We start from the raw sequence: 20,305 nt of genomic DNA, 5'->3' as shown, positions 1-20,305 counted from the left end.
CAATTGTCAGACAGTACCGACAATGTTAATGGAATTCTGAGGAATTCTACAATTTAAATTCATTAAAAAAAATCAATATATATATAAGATTTGAAAAAATAAAAACACACAGACAACAGAAAAATTTTTAAAACATTTCATTCATTCAATAAAACTCATTGAATTTACCAATAAAACAATAATATTTGGATTTAATTGTAGAAAACTAAATTCGAAATAATATAAAAGTAAAAAATCCAAATGAAAATCAACTTTAAATAAACCATAAAGTATTTAAAAGTTAAAATAAAACAAAATACAACATAAATAGAAAAAATATTTTAAATAAATAAACTCATAGTAAAATGAAATGAAAGGAATTTTAAAAGCCAGCCATAAAATAACAAAGTGAAAGAAAAGATAAAATCCATAAAATATACAGAAATAACTAAAACATTCTTTAAGTTACACCAAAAAAAAAAAGAACTAGAAAAAAGGGAAATAAACTGAAAACCAAATTACACTACGCTAATACGTATATATCACAGATATAGCCAAAAAAATATATAAGAAAAAGACTGAATGAAACAATTACAGCAAAAAGAACAGCAGTGGAATAAGGAAAGCGAAAATCAACGGCAGCCATGAAACATTCAACAATATTTTGGATATACTGGTTGACATTTGTCAGCATACATCACAATCAATTACAGTGTACAAGTGCTGTCGTAGTTAAACAACAGCAGCTACAGCTACAACCATTTCAGCAGCTACATAAAACAGCTGCACTATCAACATCAGCGCTAATAAAACGACGACAGCACCAACAACAGCAACAGCAAAAACAGCAACAATGGTTTCCCCAGGGAACAACAAAAGAAGTAATAGGTGATGTTGTCGACTTGCCTCTCGATATCGATGTGCCAAAAGAAAATCATGAAAAGAATGTAGAGAAAAATAACTTGGCAAAAGCCCTCAATGTTAAACAAAAGAAAAATGCAATAAAAACTCTACAACAAGCAGCGGCAGCTAAAGCAAAAACAGCAACTACATCAACATCAACAACAACATCGCCGACAACAGCTACATCAACAAAATTATTCATGCAACAATTGCTGAAGCAACATGAGGAAACATTACAAAAATTAAATGATACTGGCGGTTCTCAAGCTGGCGGCCTAACCAATGTTGATGATGCTGATGAGGATGATGATGATGATTCTTTCGAAATACACTCAGCCGAAATGAAAACATTGCCTAACATACCAATTACAAAACAATATCAAAGCCGCAGTGATAACAACACCAAAGACTCTCTGTTGTTTGGCTTTAAGGAAAATCTTCAAAATTTACTTAAATCGAATATTAGTCAGATTAAGTTACAACCGGAATTTAATGAAGAATATGTGTCGACAGCAACATCATCTACTATTAAACGGGCGGCAATAATGTTGCAACCACAATCCACCACTACTGCCGCAATGACACCCACAACACCAGCATCTACAATGCCCTCAACTTCCGATGCAGCAGCCGCACCAACACCTACAACAAACCGGCAGTATAACATGTTTTATGCTCATTCAACTCCCGTTGAACGTCGTCATATTATACCCGAAAAATTGCAATATACTAGAGAGCTGTATATCAAACAGGGTCGCCTTATGGGTATTAAACGCAATTTTCAACCCTCGTCTGGTTTACGTGCCGTTGATCAATATCTTGGTTTACCTTATGCAGAGGCTCCTGTGGGTAGTCGTCGCTTTATGCCACCAGGTAAGTTCGTTTGCTAGCTACTTAGTAGTTAAGTGAATGTGTTTTTTCTTATTCATATTAATTTGTAATTTAAAATATTTAAGTAACAACCTACATAGCATAATAATTTTCTCCTAAAAAAGTTCCTTAAAATTAATTATTGCAGTCAATTGATTTTTGTTATCACAGAAACTAGTTACCAGTAATGAGTTAAATAGCACCGTGCAACACGAAAAAAAATAATTTCTAAATTTATTTCGAATTTTTTAAAGCTTTTTGCGATGTTGATCTTGAAGATGATTTTTTTTTTGGATTTTATATGTTTACAATTTTTGGTCTTTACGATAAGGGCTTGAACTTTACCTCAGAGTGTAAATCAAAAATGTTTGCAAGATACGAGCCTGAGAAAATTATTACTTTTTTGCATAAATGATACCGAGGCTCCACATCTTTGGGGGCGCACAAAAAAGTGCATGACTTTTGGCTTTTTTTCTTTTATCATTAATGCTACATTATGATATTGAGCTATATTTGAAATCTAAAGTCAATATTTAAACAAGTAGGAAAGTATAGTCGGTCAAGCCCGACCATATGATACCCTACATTATGATATTGAGTTATATTTGAAATTTAAAGTCAATATTTAAACAAGTAGGAAAGTATAGTCGGTCAAACCCGACCATATGATGGACCGATTCCTACCAAATTCAACAGGCTTCGTCCTTGGAGTAGTAGAAGAGCTTGTACCAAATTTTATCGAAGTATCTTTTAAATTGCGACATGTAGTTTGATTACAAGGTTTACATGGACGGACAGACGGACGGACAGACATCGCTAAATTGACTCAGAAAGTGATCCTGAGCAGATTGGTACAAACATTAGCACTAACCGAATATACCCTCCCAACTATGGTGGTGTAGGGTATAAAAACTGATACAAGAATATTTGTTAACATGACAAAATGAATAGTAATGTAAATAATTGTCGATGTATCCATGTTAGGTAAGGTTCCGTGATCAGACACTCTTGAATCAGCTCACTTGTGCCTATTGAGAAAGCTGAGCCCGATACCCAAGAAGTTAATAACAGATCTGTCATTCTGAATTCTCTGATGAAGAAATGGATGTATTTCAGATTCGTCCTCGATAACTTTTCTAAACACAAGAGAAGAGGTGGTCAAAGTGTACGCTCCCTCATGTTGGTCCGAGCCGGGCCATAACAGAATAAGTCTGAAACAGTCTTCTCTTCATAATTTTGATAGCTTTTGCAGGAATCGTAATCGTTCCCTTTGCAGATGTTCCAATTATGCAGTGACGTTTAATAATTGAAAAAATTAGCCTTATCTGGTTACGATGGAATCGTATAAGTAGATTCGTCCTGATGGCATCATGCCAGGTCCATCTCCCAATAACATAAGTTGATTCATTGCCCAACAGTTCAGTGCAGTCTCACACTAGATAATAACAGTAAAGGGATCAGTCGCTTCCTCATCCATCATAGCACCCATTCTGGTCAATTTCTTGGCTATATACAGGACTGTCACACATTTTGTTCGGGATGATTTCAATTCCGTAGTTTTTATTCCGATCGATTTCGTTTGAGGTTCTTCACATACCGTTTAATTTATTAATTCCAAAAATATTTAATAATTCTGTATTTCTGATTTTAATTTGTCATTGTTTTTTTATATTAAAACAAAAGTGAAATTTTTGGTACTGAAATTAATTAAAAATTTTAGAAAAACCAAATACTTTGGTTTAAAACCTAAAAATGCGTCTCCTGAAAAATTAAATTTTTTGAGTTGTGACGACGTTGCAGCAAATGAGTCGTATGTAGGTATTAAAGTAGGCAGGCAGATAAGCGAGCGTTAAAATTAAATTTATTCTATAATTTTGACAACAATGAATTTAATTTTTCTCCTAACCTAACAAATTATATACACATCCTTATTATATAACATACACTCTTTATGCATAGAAAACAAAATAGAAATACTTTTACCAATTTCCAATATATATTTTTTTTGTACTGCTTTCGTCTTCATTTTGTAGTAACTTTGTTATGAGGTCAAGTGTTGCTTTCATGTTTTCTTTGCATACCTACTATACACCCTTGCTGTTTAGTAGGTTGGCTCCGAGCAAAGCTAAATTTTGGAATCCAAAAAGTACCTTTTCAAAATACAATTGTTTCGGGCTTATCCTGAATGAGTCAGATTTAGGGGAGCATTTCATTCATATAGACAAAAAGCGACAAAAAAAAGAGTGGCCACAAAAAATCGATTTTACGTATATTAAACAAAAAAATATTAAAAAAAGTCATCAACTATCCTTAATTTTCTATGAAAATATCAAAAATTGTTTTGTGTCTGCACAAATGGTTTCATCCTACTGTTCAAATATATGTGTATTTCTGTGTAAGTATTTTTTCATAATGAATATGGGGTAGTACATAACAAATATACAAATTATGGTGGTAACAATTTTTCACTTTTTAGATGGTCGATGTTCCCTCATATGGGTTAGCGAGGGGACTGATTTAAAAATTTTCGGATTCGAGTGAAATTAGTTTTTGGTCACAAAAATTTGTTAAAAATATTGCTTAAAAAATATTTGTAGAGTATTTTGTAATGCAATTACAAAATTTAAACACTTAAGTTTCCAATTTGTGCAAATGCATTTGAGTGAAGTTTTTCGTTTGAGCGTTTACATGATCCTGGGGGTTTATAAGATTCTAAGACAATGTATTTATGTTCGTCCGCCTTTCCGTCTGTCTTTGGGAAGTCTTGCTTTACTTGTTTAATCGCTGAAGCACACCGATTGCTCACCAAAGCTTACGGTGAATGTGTTTAATCGGTTTTATCGCGAGAGAGATGGTTAGTGCGGTTCAGAAGTTGCGATTCTAATACGGAATATAAATATTGCTCAGACCAGCCAAAAAAGTTTGAAGACCAAGAATAGTTTACATTACTCCATGAAGATTGTTGTGAAACTCAACAAAAACTTGCAGACCCATTGGGTGCTACTCCAGCCGCATTTTCAAAATGTTTGCGAGCAGCAGGCTTTATCTTTATGAATTGAAGTTGAAAAATTCTCTGCATACTTAGGCCAGTTTAGATGGATCTAGGAGTGTGCGCACTTTCCATGTTCCAATTCGAGATATCGGCATCGCGGAAATCCGTTGGTTATAATAAATATTAGTGGTGGTTTCGTTAATAATGTAGGTTTAGGGCAAGGCTGCCAATAACCTCTAGGCAGGTTAGAAACAATTGGGTTTCAGTGAAAAACATGTGATTATCTGAGACGCAGTGATGTTTACATGCTATTCAGGTTACTCAATTGAACGGCTTCCACTTTATCTGCACCAGAAAGTCCGTGCGACATTTCCGAGGGATACTTGGTACTAAACCGGAAGTAGTGAGCTGCTTGGAAGCTTTACGCACAAGTGAAAGAGATGCCAATAGATAAAAATAAATTATGTTTTAAAGACTATGGAAAAGGTGGTTAGAAAAGTGACCACTAAACTGCAAAAAGATATAAGAGCCACATCCTTATTTACCATTTATTAGAAACGAAAACATGACTTTTAAATTTATGAAAAGTTGTTTAAAATATTTTTTGAAAATGTGTAAAAATCAAAAAAACAATTTTTAATTTTTTAAATTATGTACGTAGATTTGAAAATTATAGCTAAACTTCAAATAAAATATGCAACCTTTAACGTTATTCCTTTTTGCTTAAATATTCAGCATTTCATTGCAAATTGACGGCAAGTAATTTTCAAACTTAGGAGCGTAAAAAAATTACAAAATAAGGACCACCCTAGTACGGGTTTGCTAGTTTTGTTACACTTTTATTTTGTATACAGTATGTGCATTTTAATGAGTATACGTTGTATTTTGCTGTTTTTCATGTTGATTTTTAGATAGCAAAGCACAATTTTTTTCCCTGATGTTACAATTAAATGAAGTGTGGATAGTAATTAAAAAAAAGAGCAAAAGTTTCCGGAAAAGAAATTTAAATTAATTACACACTTTAAGGAAACTTTTAAATAGTTAGAAATATTTGAAACTAAAGGATGTAGTTAGAATATTTGATACACATACAATTATTTAAAGCAAGCAATTGAAGAATTCCTTTAATATTAAAATTTAAATTTAAAAGCGTTTTTAGGTTTTGTAATGCATGCAATGAAAATCATTACAAAAGTAATTACAATAATGCTTTGGTTTATTTAATCAAATATATTATTAATTAATTTAATTATATGAAACTCCTCATCACCTTTTATTACTTAATAATTTAGCTTGAAATATTGGTTTTAACAAAAAAGTACTGGTTAGATTTCCTCATGTCTGCATTGAGCAGTCCCTAGTAACTACCCTGTTATTCTCCCATTAGCGTGTATTGAACAGTGGGGGAAAAAAAGTTTGCATTTGTTGAAACCACTAATTGGAAATGTAATAGTCAATCATAAAATAAGAATATCGTTTAATATATTAAGATATAACAATCTCAAACTTTATAATATACATATGTATGTATATATAAACTCTTTCCAAAACTCGCGGATATGAACATATCCTCGGCATATTTCAAAAGTTTTTTCTGCAGGAAATGCAATAACAGAAGTTTGTACAGCTATATTTACACAAGGTTGTATTTATAATATTTGGGAAACCAGCAAACAGAAGTTTAAAACATTGTCAGTAAATGGTGAACTACATACATACATACATATGTGTAAAAGCGTAACGAAAATATAGGTGTTATTTATTATATTGACAGCCGATTTAGAGAGAAAAGCATTCTCAACATAATTTATCATTACAATGATGACATTGATTCGCTTAGCGTATACCCGAGATTTATCTGTTCCAACGTTTACAATAAACAAGTAAAAGAGCAATATTCGGCTATGCCGAATCTTATATACCCTCCAACAAATTATACTTTAAAATACAAATTTAAATTTTTTTTTAAAATTTTAATTATAATTTTTTTTCTCAAAATTGTTTTTTAATTTATTTTTTAAATTTTTTTCCAATTTTTTTTTTAATTTTAAAAATATTTTTTTTAATTTATTGATAAACAAAATGTATATATTGATATATCAATCATGTTTGTATATTATTTGCGGCCAACGGAAAGTTCATTTCAACAGACGGACGGACATGACTATATCGACATCGCTATCTATAACGATTCTGAAATCCCCAAATAACTTACACACACGATTCATACATTAGTATCTCCGAAATTCTTCCTTCTCGGTTTCTATTTAAAATCGAGAAAATCGGTTAACAAATGACTGAGATATAAGGAAAGAACCAGGACAACCTCGATTTTTTACCTATTTCTGACCTATATCTTGATTACTAAGTCATTAATATAGACAATAGGGTTCTATCAGTCGATTGTTCGATTATTCGAACAATCGACTTTTTGCTGAAAAAAGTGGAAAAGTCGAAATCGACTTTTTGGTCGGAAAAAAGTCGAACAATCGATTATGTTATCTCAAAAGTCGAATAGTCGATAAAAGTCGAAAAAAGTCGAATAGTCGATAAAAGTCGAAAATAGTCGATAAAAGTCGAATAGTCGATAAAAGTCGACTTTTTAGATTGTTAAAAAAAATATTTAATTGCAACATTATACTAAAACTATTTGCATTTTTTGTAGTGTATACTAATATAAATAATAAATAAATGTTTATAAATTAAAGCTTTTTTCTACACAACATTCTTCTAACTATTATCGCTTTGATAAATTTCATTTTTATTGCTAAACATTACAGAAGGCGCATCAATAAATGTAGTCGAAAATAGTCGGAAAGTCGAAAATAGTCTAAAAAAGTCGATTTAACTAAAAAGTCGAAAGTTCGAAAAGTCGACTTTTATAAATTACCAAAAGCCGTAAGTTCGAAAAGTCGACCTTTTAAAAAACGAAAAAAGTCGAAAGTTCGAAAAGTCGACTTTTTGTTTCAGCTATTGAACCCTAGTAGAAACTATGTATTTGTTACAAGAAATGGTAAAAAGTTGAAAAAAGTCGAAAATAGTCGGAAAGTCGAAAATAGTCTAAAAAAGTCGAAAATAGTCGAAAAAAGTCGAAAAGTCGAAAAAAGTCGATTTAACTAAAAAGTCGAAAGTTCGAAAAGTCCATTTTTTTTAAATTACCAAAAGTCGAAAGTTCGAAAAGTCGACTTTTTAAAAAACAAAAAAAGTCGAAAGTTCGAAAAGTCGACTTTTTAAAAAACGAAAAAAGTCGAAAGTTCGAAAAGTCGACTTTTTAAAAAACGGAAAAAGTTTTATTTTAAAGTTTAATTTGGTGAAGTGTATATAAGATTCGGCACAGCCGAATATAGCTCTCTTCCTCAGGGACCGTAACAATTATGACATTTAAAATAAAATTCACAACATAATTGTTATTTTCTGAGTTTTATTTTTTTTGTCAGGAATATTTGTCAGACTTTGAGTTTTATTTTTTTTGTCAGAAATAATTGTTATTTTTTGATTTTTATTTTTTTTGTCAGATATATTTGTCAGACTTTGATTTTTATACCCATCACCACGAGTGACAAGGGTATATATAAGTTTGTCACTCCATTTGTAATTTCTACATTTTTCATTTGGGACCCCACAAAGTATATATATTCTGGATCGTTATAGATAGCGAAGTCGATATCGCCATGTCCGTCTGTCCGTCTATTCGGCTGTATGTTGAAATCAACTTTCCGTAGCCCCCAAAATAACTTACAAACATGATTGAATCACTTTCTGAGTCGATTAAACGATGTCCGTCCGTCTGGCTGGTCGGCTGGCTGGCTGTCCATGTAAACATTTTGCGATGAGTACAGGTCGCAATTTTGAAGATATTTCGATCAAATTTGGTACATATTACTTTTTCGGCCCTGTTGAAACTGGCTGAAATCGGTCCATTATTTCACCTAGCCCCCATACAAAGTCCCCTAGAAATTGGACTTTATCGGTCATAAATGTTTAATTTAATATGTATCTACACAAATTGAGCTCCAAATAAGTTTTATATATAAAAAATTCATGTCACCAAATTTTGTTATGATCGGTCCATAATTAGTCATAGCTCCCATATAGTCCCGCTTCCGAAAATCACATTAACGTGCATAAATCGCTTAAAAATGTTGGTATACACACAAAATTCAACATAGTTAAATTTAATATAGACATAAATCACTCGACCTAATTTCAAGGTGATCGGTCCATAATTGGTCATAGCTCCCATATAAGGCCCACTTCCGAAAATCACTCAAAAATACAAATTATTGATATTTTAAAAGAAAAATATTTTTACTCATTTACTTTTTTTGTTCATAAAATTTTTTTTATCCCAAAAAATTTTTTTGTCATAAATTTTTTTTTTGGTAAAAAAAATAATTATTTTTTAATTTTTTTTAGAATATATTTTTCCCGATTTAGAAATATGTTATTACATATTTAGAAATATGTTATTACATGTGAAATGATTGAGTTTTTCATTTGAATATTAATATCTAGTATTTAAAACAAAGCTACGATTTGGAATAACAGTTAAAGCGAATTCTGAAAACTTCCTGGACAACATTTTTATATGTACCTTCAATATAAACACCAACTGTGTAAATACCTTATAACAAAATTGCGCTGCATATGTTAAGAAATAAAATTGTTTTGAAAATTATGAATGTTTTCGGCAAAACCAAAGTTTTCTAGGACTTTTAGGTCGTTTAACGAAAAACAAAAGTTATACATACAATATTTGTATACAGCTGATAATAGAAAATGTGTGTGTGTGTCCCTAAGTATCTATGGTAATTGCCCTGCAGATCTTGTCTAATTACGTCATTATAATACTTCATCATAAAAATTAGTGTCACCATTGCTTGTTACAAACATATTATTCGTAACTTTAACATATAATGGTTGCCTCAAGCATATAAATATGAAATTACAGGACCATAATATTATCAAAAACTTTTAATCATGTTGAAATTAAATATTTTAAACAAATCCTTTAACGACACAACTACAGTCTGTTTCTTTTATAATAAGCAGTTACTATTGTGCTAGATTTTATTTCACTCAATTTTTTTTTTTAAATTTAGCTACATATTTTGCTGCTGGAATTACATACATTAGTAAACTAGGAAATAACAGTGGTCATAACATGAAATCCTATCTAATTATTGTAGCATAGTTGAAAATTGCTACCTTCAGAACTACATGGAGCTATTTCCACTTTATAAACAACCACGCATATGTTAATAATGCAAATGATTATTTCAAAGAATTGTTTTAATATGCAATTGTATAAGCGCTAATGTTACGGCTACAAGTTGTACACAACTCAAATTCTACCACAAAGACCACGGTACCCAAATGTTTTAAACAATAAACTAAATATGAGTTGAAAACAGTGAAATTTTATATTTAATATATAGAAATATGCTTTTGTTTTAATTAATATAAGTAAACCAAGTATTTTGTTACAAAAGAAACGTAATTAAATTCATGGATGTGGTTTTGTGAAATTTCGAGGAAATATGAGAGTTATTTGAAAATTTTAGAGCAAAGGAATACAACTAATTTTATTACTTTGTATTCATTTATATATGTTTTGCAGTTTAGAGGAAACTAATAAAGGATGGTTTTAAACATTTGCATTAAAAATGTTTACAAGATTTTATTTATAACATTTTTCAAGATCCTCTAATTTATATTATTTTTTATTTTTAACATTTGTACAATATAAATTTATTCAAATCATTGGCCATTGTTAACTAAGACCTTTTCCCATATTTCTGGCAACATATGGATTCCGTGTCAACAGAAATGCTCATCTTTTGAGGTCAAGAACGAATTAAGCCAATTTCGGATACTTTATTCCCAGAGAGAGCGTTCTGTATTGAGGTCTGCACTACAAACCGGGTGAGGCAAAACTTCTCAACTACTTCTTTCTAAATACTTTTTTGCAAGGTATTGCAAAATGTGTCCGAGCATTGTCATGATAGCATATTACGGTTTCATGTCTGGCTGCATATTTCCGGCCGTCCTTCGACCAAGGCTCTTTTCAAAAGAGCACAGGTTTACTGTGATGGTCTGGCCAGATTTTACAAAATCGTCTTTCAAGGTATCTCAGCATTAATTCGTATGGTACCCAATTCCCCTGATTTTGGATGAATCCTGCTGATTGCAATAATTTTGAAATTGCTGATTTTGAAAGAATTTGTTGAGTTTAACAACAAGTTTCATGGAGAAACTTTTTTTCCTGACGTAGGCGATATTTGTCTTCACTGGCCAAATCACCAGTGTCTGAACCACACAAACCATCTCTCGTACATTGAAACCGATGCAACACATTCACCGTAAGCTTTGGTGAGCAATCGGTGTGCTTCAGGGGCCCTTTTTTTTTAAATAAAATATGTGAAACAAAATGTTGTCTTTTGCAACGTTGAAACAAATTGAAGAATTAAAGTAAAACTTCCCGTACATGACGCTTTGTTGGCAGAAAATTCAAACTCTCAAAGCAAATCTATTGTAAGTCCCCCATCTGCAAGTCATACATATATAACGTTCCTGTTTTGCATTTTCGACGCACTTAATGTCTTAAATTGTTCTCCGTCATCTTAAAAGAAAAGCCAGACAAATTTTTTTTTTTTAAATTTTAAATTTATTAGTGAATAAAAATTTATGAGAAAAAAATTGTTTTGGTAAAAAAAAAATTTGGGTTAACAAAAATTTTTCCGGATTCTGACCCTTTGTAGGTCCAAATTACTATAGCTATGGACTTTGAAATATTACAATGGACTTTGAAATATCTATTATTAGATATCCATAGTGTCTATATTAATGACTTAGTAATCCAGATATAGGTCAAAAATAGGCAAAAATCTAGGTTGTTCCGGTTTTCTCCTTATATCTCAGCCATTTGTGGGCCGATTTTGTCGATTTTAAATAGCAATCGAGCCGGAAGAATTCCCGATATATTGATGTATCAATCATGTTTGTATGTTATTTGGTGACTACGAAAAGTTGTTTGCAACATACAGATGGACAGACGGATTGAAGGACATGGCTCTATCGACTTCGCTACCTTAAACGATCCGGAATATACATATATACTTTGTGGGGTCGCAAATGAAAAATGTAGAATTTACAAATGGAATGACAAACTTATATATACCCTTGTCAATCATTGTGAAGGTTATAAAAAGAAAAAAATTATAAAAAATCGCCAAATTCGTCAAATTCCAAGCGAGGAAATTTGCATTCTTCATCCTCTATTTATTAGAACCGAATACATTTTTTTTTGTTCTTTGCAAATTTGTTTAAGAAAATTTTGAAAATGTAAAATATCGGATTTGATTTTTCTTGCAATTTTATGATTATTTTTGTTATCCAGGGTTGTGAACATCAGAGATGTTTATATTTCCTTTTAATATACCCATATTAAATACAAACAGCCCAATTATGAATAAAAATTCTCCGAAAGTTTTTTCCTTTTTCCCATTTTTCGTATTCATATTCAATGTTAACAATAAGAGAAGATAAAAAAACTCCCGCGGAATTTTTATTGGGCTAAAAAACAATTTTTTATTGAAATTATTTTTCCACAATAAATTTTATATTTTTAAAACTCCAAAATTCAAATAAATTGTGAAATCTCTACATACGCCCAACTTAGTTGTTAAAAGCCTTAGTGGCGAGAATGTACAAGTAAAAAAAACTATGTGAAAGCAAAATAACATGTATGATTTTTTTGAGTAATATTTTTTATTGTTATTTTTTTTAGATTCCCTTGTATGTGTATTTCTCTTTGCTCTAAACGTTATCCAGTTTTACTCAAGTTTTTAGTATTTTTTCTTTCGATGACGTAGAAAAATTTTAGCATCTAAAATTTAAAAAGTGCTCTACAAGTGCGCCACCCTATAGTACATGTCCCATGTACTTTAATTCAAATCTGCAATTAACCCGCCAAATTGCGTCGCATGGTGCCTACAGATTTTTCACACTCTTTATTTAGCATTTTGAAATTGTTTTTCAGGCGTGGCGTTTTCTTTTCATATGTAAATGTGTATTTGATAGTTGGTTGTTAAAGAATTGGTGGATTTGTATATTCGCATAGATAGGTACTCGTTGTTCTTAACATTATGCACAACATGTTTGAAATTTGTTAGCACAACAACTGTTTAAAGGTAGACACAGAATATTTAAAACAAAAATTTAAAAAAATTGTCAAATAAAATACTACATGTCGTATGAGTGTTTTTAATATAAAAATAGTAAGTAGACTACTAGGCTAAAGAAGTATTTTGATAACAATGATTAACATATGGTTTTAGCAACAATAATGTAGTAAATTAACCAAACAGCTTCATATTGGGATCTTTGTGCTGATATTGGTTTATCTCAAAACCACAGTGCTAGGGTAAAGCAGGCGAGCGACGATGGTTTCTTCTAAAAAATTTGAATTTCTGTTCTGCTAAAGAATATTTGTTCATGAATTTTATATCATAAGTAGACAAATGTAAAGTTTGGAAATATATAGATCTACAGCAAATAAAATATAGCCTGTATAGAGCTATTATTTGTCACTCTGTTTTGTTATTTTGTACATATGCAATTGTAATATTGCTTACTTGTCATGTGTATTTTAAATTTCTAGTGCATGTTTTTTTCTGCTCTATTACTATGTCTAATATTTGCGTTCAAACACTCTTAATACCACAGAAAATATATAAACCTGTGACCTATTCTATTGACTCGTGGTTTGTTATATATGCAAATATGTATACAAAGATCTGTATATTAGGGTGTTTTTTCTATTTTTGGAGAAATTTAGGGACTACCAGTTGCATTATTGCGACACTTGATTTAAAGTCCAACTCTGAAAATTTAATTCAAGTCATTTCAGTGCCGTATCGGCTCTGAAATTTTGAATTGCTTTCACAAATAATTGATTTTAAATATCAAATTCCCCATTTAATTGTAATGACCTACACGAAATTATTTATCTAAACTACGACAAATATTGGAACATATTTAATTTGGGTCTGATTGGATAATGTAAATCTGAACATAATCGGCCCTGATGTTTTGTAATGCGTTGAAAAATAATTTATTTCCAATATTAAATTCAAAAATACTAAATATCTATTTATTTCAAAATATTCGAATGTACCAGCCCACAAGCAAAGGAAAAGTCAAAAACTAATTTCACTCGTTTTGAAGAATTGTATAACACAATACCATTTTAAATTTTCTAAGCTCTGGCATGAAGTTTTGTCGAACTAGGGCAACGTTTACCATGAGGAAAAAAAAGATATTTTTTTTCATTATCATCAAAATTACAATTGCAATCATTTCAAAATTTGGTTCAACAAATTCTAAAAATTTAATAACTGCTTTTGGGGATTTAATTAAAGATATATTCTATATTAAAATCAAATATAATTTGGGCACTACATATCGGTTTATGTCATTGTTTCTGTAATGAATACTTAAAATCGAGTTAAACGATATAGCGAAATGTTATATATTTTTGGGCCGATTTTTATGAAACTTTAGAAAAATATAACATGAAGTCTAGTATTTACAATAACAGCACAAAAGTGGAAATTAACCCCAAGTGCTATTAAGGGATAATTTTCATTTTTGTGCTGTTATTATAAATACTAGACTTCATTTTATATTTTTCATAAGTTTCATCAAAATCGGCCCAAAAATATATAACATTTCGCAATCTTTCCATTAGAAATTACAAATATTGAAAAAATTGACATTTGACCTTCACGATTTAAGGGCTAACGTTTTCCGATTTTAGGAAAACTTTCAGACTATATTTAGAATTTCCTTAGCTATAATATTCTGAACAGATTTTACTTCAAGTTAATAACAGTAAGGAAATTGGGCTCAATCGAGAAAATATGGCCAAAAAATCTGTTTTTCTCGAAAATCGCAAAATTTATATCGCGGGTATGGAAAAACTATAAGAGGTATTGACATTATTTTCAACATTTTTATTCCCTGTTTTATTGTCAATAAATCCCCAAGTGATGATCAACAAATTCTGAAATTTGTTTAACAAATTTTTTAAAAAATTGAAATTGGATTTTTGAAACTGCCATTAAAAATAATTTTGTTTGGTTATACCTGCGAATAGGTTAACTGTATCGTATGAAGATAAAAACTCATATTCAAGTAAATATGGATATATTTTAAGTAAGAATAAACTTTTGTTTTAATATTTCTAAAAATATGTTTTGTTCCTACAATTCTTGTTCTAGTGGCCTGAGACACGTTAATTGCCTGGTGATTTTTTTATAACATTAACATTTTTTAACCAATTTTTGCATCTTCTATCTCATTAGAACGACAATTACGTACACATTTCGATTCTTTTAAACAAAATTGCAAAAGTAATTATTTAATGGCAAAAATTTAAAAAAAAACTGAAAAAATGCTTTTTTTCCCTCAACCTCAAAAATAAATTGAAAGTCGGCACGGTTGCCCTTCTTAGAACAAGCTAAATTTTATTCTAAGGGACACTCTAATAAACATATAAATTAGTATAACATGAAAAAAAATCGAATGGCTTTTACTGGTGTCGAACCAATAACGTTTTTTTTATCATTCAAAATAATGTCCTGGGTATTAATGTTTTTGCTGGGTAAAGTCGGACTATAATGATTTTCATGATCTTAAAAAAATAAAAAAAGTCACTGGTGTTTACTCAGTTTTGAGGCTGTGTGTAGATCAAAAATCGAGGTAATCATTCTTTAAATTATACATATTCTGGATCGTTACAGATAGCGAAGACGATATAGCCCTGTCCGTCTTTCCGTCTGTATGTTGAAATCAACTTTCCGTAGCCCACAAATAACTTACATACATTATTCATACATCAATATGTCGGGAATTTGTCCGGCTTGAAGCTATTTACTATCCAGAAACTATTTACTATCCGTAAATGGAGGAGAGATACATATATGAAAAAAAACTGGGACAATCTCGATTTTTAATCTTTATCTGTATTACTAAGAAATTAATATAGACAATATGGATAATAATAGATATTTCAAAGACCTTTGCAACGGCGCACTTTGGGTTGAATCATGGTCAAAGTGGCGCACAGTGGTATGAGAAAAAAAAGAGGGAAATAAATCTGTAACTTCTAAAGCCATACTCGATTTGAACGAAATTTCACAGGCTCAAAGGTGAAGTGTTGTTAATTAATTAAGGAAAACTTAACAACTTACAGAGAATATACCTAACATAAAAATTCATAAAAAAGCATGTTGCCTACACAACAACATTTTTATGAATTTAAATAACAGTGCTAGGTAAATTATATACGTGTTGTTAAGTTTTCCCTAATTAATTTGCCACGTAAAAAACATAAGGTAGACATGTTATATATCAATGGATAGAGGACATTGTCTACTTTTCAATAATCTATATAACTTTTGACAATTAAAAAATTCATGAAATACTTTTTTGAAAAATATGACAAAAAATGCTTTTTATTGAGTTTTTGCATAGATACAAATTTTTTAAATTATTATAACATTTTTATTTATGAATATTTTTTAATGAAATTTTACACTTATATAGATTTTCTTATTGAAAATGCAAAAATAAATACTAGTTTTGAAATTTGTAATCACGAATCCCGCAATTCCCAAAAAAGTATTGAAAATTTCCAAAAAATGGAATATTTTCGTTTTTTGGCTGTCTTATCCACACCAGGGGCGGGGTTATCGGAACCCTTTACAAAATAATTAAGAACATATTGGGCCATCTAAAATTGGTTATTATATTTTGATATCGACTATGCGATTAGAGAATTTTTGCCATAAATTTGAATTTTACATAAAAAATAGGCGTTTTTTGAATGGACTTGGTCCACTGGGTATCAAAAATTATAAATTTTGTTTTCATTTAGAATATTTGACGTTAATTTAGCTTTTCAAAAAGTATAAATTCATTATACATCCTCTTAGAAATTTTTTAGATAACTGAAAAAGAATAAAAGTACTTTTTTCTCCAAAAAATAGGGAAAAATCGCCTTTTTTATTTTTTTTTAATTCAAATGCATGTAACTTTGGACTCAGTCATGGTTTTTAAACTTTCCTTTATTCCTTTCTTTGATATATACATCTGTTGTTGATCCTATAAAAGAAAAATGGAGAAAATCGGTAAACATTTGGAACCGCGGTCATCAAAAAACTGGAGTAGGGTGGGTAAAAATGTTGAAAATTTAATTTTCAAATGCTAATGTCTCCTAAGCTATAAGAGATAATTGATATATATGAGGAGGTTTTATGTAGTGCTCAATGAAAAGATTCTATATACATATGTAAATTTTATGAAATCGGAACACAAATAGTATCATTTTTAAAATTAACCATACCCGAGGTATCCTATTTTGGGGACCCCTGGCCCAGCTCCTGGTGGGCTCATGACGCCTACATTCAAAACTTAAACTGGACAACACTTCCCCTTTGAGCATGTGAAATTTCATTCAAATCGAAGTAATGGTTTAGAAGTTACAGATTTATTTCCCTCTTTTTTTTTTCTCATACCACTTTGCGGCGTTTATAAGGCCAAAGTAAATCGGACCTACAATTGGCCAAAAACGAAAAAAATATCTTTTACCCCCAATTTCTATAGACAAAAAAAAATTTTCTTATAAATTTTTCCACAGAGAAATTTAAAAAAACATTTTGCTATAAAATTCGGTATAAATTAAAAAATAAATTAATTTTTATTAAAAATATTTAAAATTTGTATTTTAAAGTATAATTTGGTGAAGGATATATAAGATTCGGCACAGGCGAAAATAGCTCTTTTGCTTGTTTTGAAGTACTTTCTATTTCAACTTTAAAAACATCGTAAAGTAGTTAATTTTTTGCATTCATTTGGTCAATGTGCCATTATTTCATACTCCTGTATGTATCGGTCCATAATTAGTCATAGCTCCCATATAAGACACGCTTCCGAAAATCATTTTAAAGTGCATAAATCTGTAAAAAATTATGGTATACATACAAAATTCATGATAAATTACTTTCATATAGACACAAATCACACGACCTAATTTCATGGCGATCGGTCCATAATTGGATTTGTAATCCAGTTATTGAACAATAAAGGTGAAAAATTGGTAAAAAAATTAAAAAAAATGGGCTATTTTGCGATTTTTAAGGCACTGGATGCACCTTTTTCGGCTAGGTATGTTTCGTACTTTTCTTCTACTATTCAATATTGCTTCAGCCACAAAAGAGATATTCCGTACGGTATACGAGATATAACCGTGCTAAAATAAAGAAAAAGTGATAAAAATCCACCTTGAGGAAAAAAAAATCGTATGGCCATTAAAATATTACGGCAGACAACTTGACAAAACTAATGATGCAGAAGTTCTTATTTTTGGGGCTACTTTCACGTGCAATTGTCAGAATTGAGCCCCAAAATCATGTGTTGTACTGTGTAATTTGAAAATTTTGTATATAAAACCAAAACAAATTTTTGAAATTTTGTTTTTGCTTTCTATATACATCACTTTGGTGACGTGACTTACAAAATTAGGGCCTTAAATTTGCAACCATGTGCTCAGTAAAGCTTTTTTAACCCAAAAAAAAAACTGAGTAAATGAGCAAAACCATTTTTCTTTTAAAATTTCAATAAAAATTATTTTCGGATGTGGACCTTATATGGGAGCTATGAGCAGTTATGGACCGATTGTCATCCACTAAGGCCATGAGATTTACTTCAGTATGAAATATATTTTTGTTAAATTTTATTTAGATTTCGATATTTTAAGAGTTTTATGCTCGATTTCTGTCCGTTTCAACTGGCTTTGTCCTTGGTCCGAAAAAATACAGGTGCTAAATTGGATCAAAATAACTTAAAAATTGTGACTTGTAGTTTGCGCACAAGAAAGTAATTCTTAGTCGATCGATATAATTTAAGGTGGGTATTATACTAAAATATTTGGGCGTTACAAACATGGTGGTGTAGGATATAAAATCGGTGAAACACAGTTTTACAATTTAAGATTCAAATTTGATAAAAAAACAAATGAATTCACCATGTGTCATTGGTTGGTGCTGATTTTAGGCTGGAGGCATCATTGGAAACATCTTCAAAAATAAGGCTTTTCGAGCAATGATTTTTGCAGATGCTTAACAATGGGAAATGATAACAAATTTTTGTCTACCTAAATTCGATGATATTAATGCATGAGTTTTCAACAAGGAGACAGCCCGTGAAACAATGCAATTACTTCACGAAACATTCCTTGGTCGTGTATTATCTCGTGCTGATGATCAGAAATGTCCCCTAGGTCATATACATATACAGCTATGTATATTGGTTATGGGAAATTTCTATAAAAGAGTGTACAAATTTGGTATAAACTTTGCTCCGGCTATATACAAACAAAGTCCTCCCTAATGTAACAGCATTTATATGTAAACTTGCAATAGAAATTCCTAGAAAGACAAATGCAATAGATATGTTAAATCGCTGTTTTACACATACAATTTTATATGCAAGCTGTGTAGGTATTTATACATATTTACATATACATACGTGTGTATAATAATTTCTATATACATATGTAAATACGTTTGTTACATATGTGAATGTGTAATTTACATACAAGTGTATATATGAGTAGATGTTAACCGAGTTGTTTGGTTTCAACCAGAAGTAAAAGTACTATGTTCCAATTTCTGATAAAAATAAACAAGAAAAAAAAAACTGTGTGGTTAAATAACCCAATAAGCAACAAGAGAAACTTAAAAATATTTCAATGGAATGGAAAAAATTTCAGAAGCTTTAAAAAAACTCACAAATTTACAAACTATGCTAAAGATTAAAGTTATTTACACCTTAACATGACCTTGCCTCTATTACCATTTGTTTAGTGGGTTACATTTTAAATTATATCCGACGCCAAGCTGCCAAACTTTAATATGCGTTTGGGTGACCAAAAGTCTAGATCGAGTTATAATAAAAACTTAAAGCACAAAAACACAATCAAAATTTACTCATCAAAAACTAACTACAATATAACTACTGACTGACTGACTGACTGAGTGAGTGAGTGACTAACAAAAGGAAATGAAGAATACTTGTTTACTAAAGCTCATAAGTATATTAATAAAGTAACTTTGCAAATGATTCTATTTTGCTTATAAGGTCAAAAAGCCAATGGAACAATAAAAAGAAGATTGAAGGAAAAATTCTAAAAAAACAACAATGTTTTGTTATACAAAAGTTAACAAAGTAAATAGCAACTAGTGGTCGGTAGAAATTATAGAAAATTCTTTATGAATAAAATTTAATTTGTATATAAATTTAATATTCTCATATACTTAAGTATTTGTATAATGTTATTAGAGGACATTTTTATATCCTTAGACATAATCAAATAAATAAATCATAAACTAAATTGAATGATTCGGCATAAAAGTCATAGGCAAGTTAACACAATACTTAAATGTTTATGGAGCTGTAAAAAAAATTGAAATAATATATAAATATTTATTTTAATAT

At 30.3% G+C, this 20,305-nt stretch overlaps 1 protein-coding gene across 1 annotated transcript in view; it reads left to right on the top strand.

The window, feature by feature from the left end:
- The first annotated feature begins 221 nt into the window (after nt 1-221).
- Nucleotides 222-20,305, top strand: part of Nlg1 (Neuroligin 1) — a 234,435-nt gene continuing 214,351 nt past the window's right edge. Inside the window, exon 1 of the mRNA XM_065502699.1 lies at nt 222-1,755. Within this exon, the coding sequence (XP_065358771.1) occupies nt 624-1,755 (1,132 nt within the window). The 5' untranslated portion in view covers nt 222-623. The remainder of the gene's footprint in view (nt 1,756-20,305) is intronic.

This window comes from Calliphora vicina, chromosome 1 (genome assembly GCF_958450345.1).
Source record: "Calliphora vicina chromosome 1, idCalVici1.1, whole genome shotgun sequence".
Lineage (NCBI taxonomy): Eukaryota > Metazoa > Arthropoda > Insecta > Diptera > Calliphoridae > Calliphora > Calliphora vicina.
The sequence above is the reverse complement of the archived record's forward strand: the minus strand, read 5'-3'. Positions and strand labels throughout refer to the sequence as shown.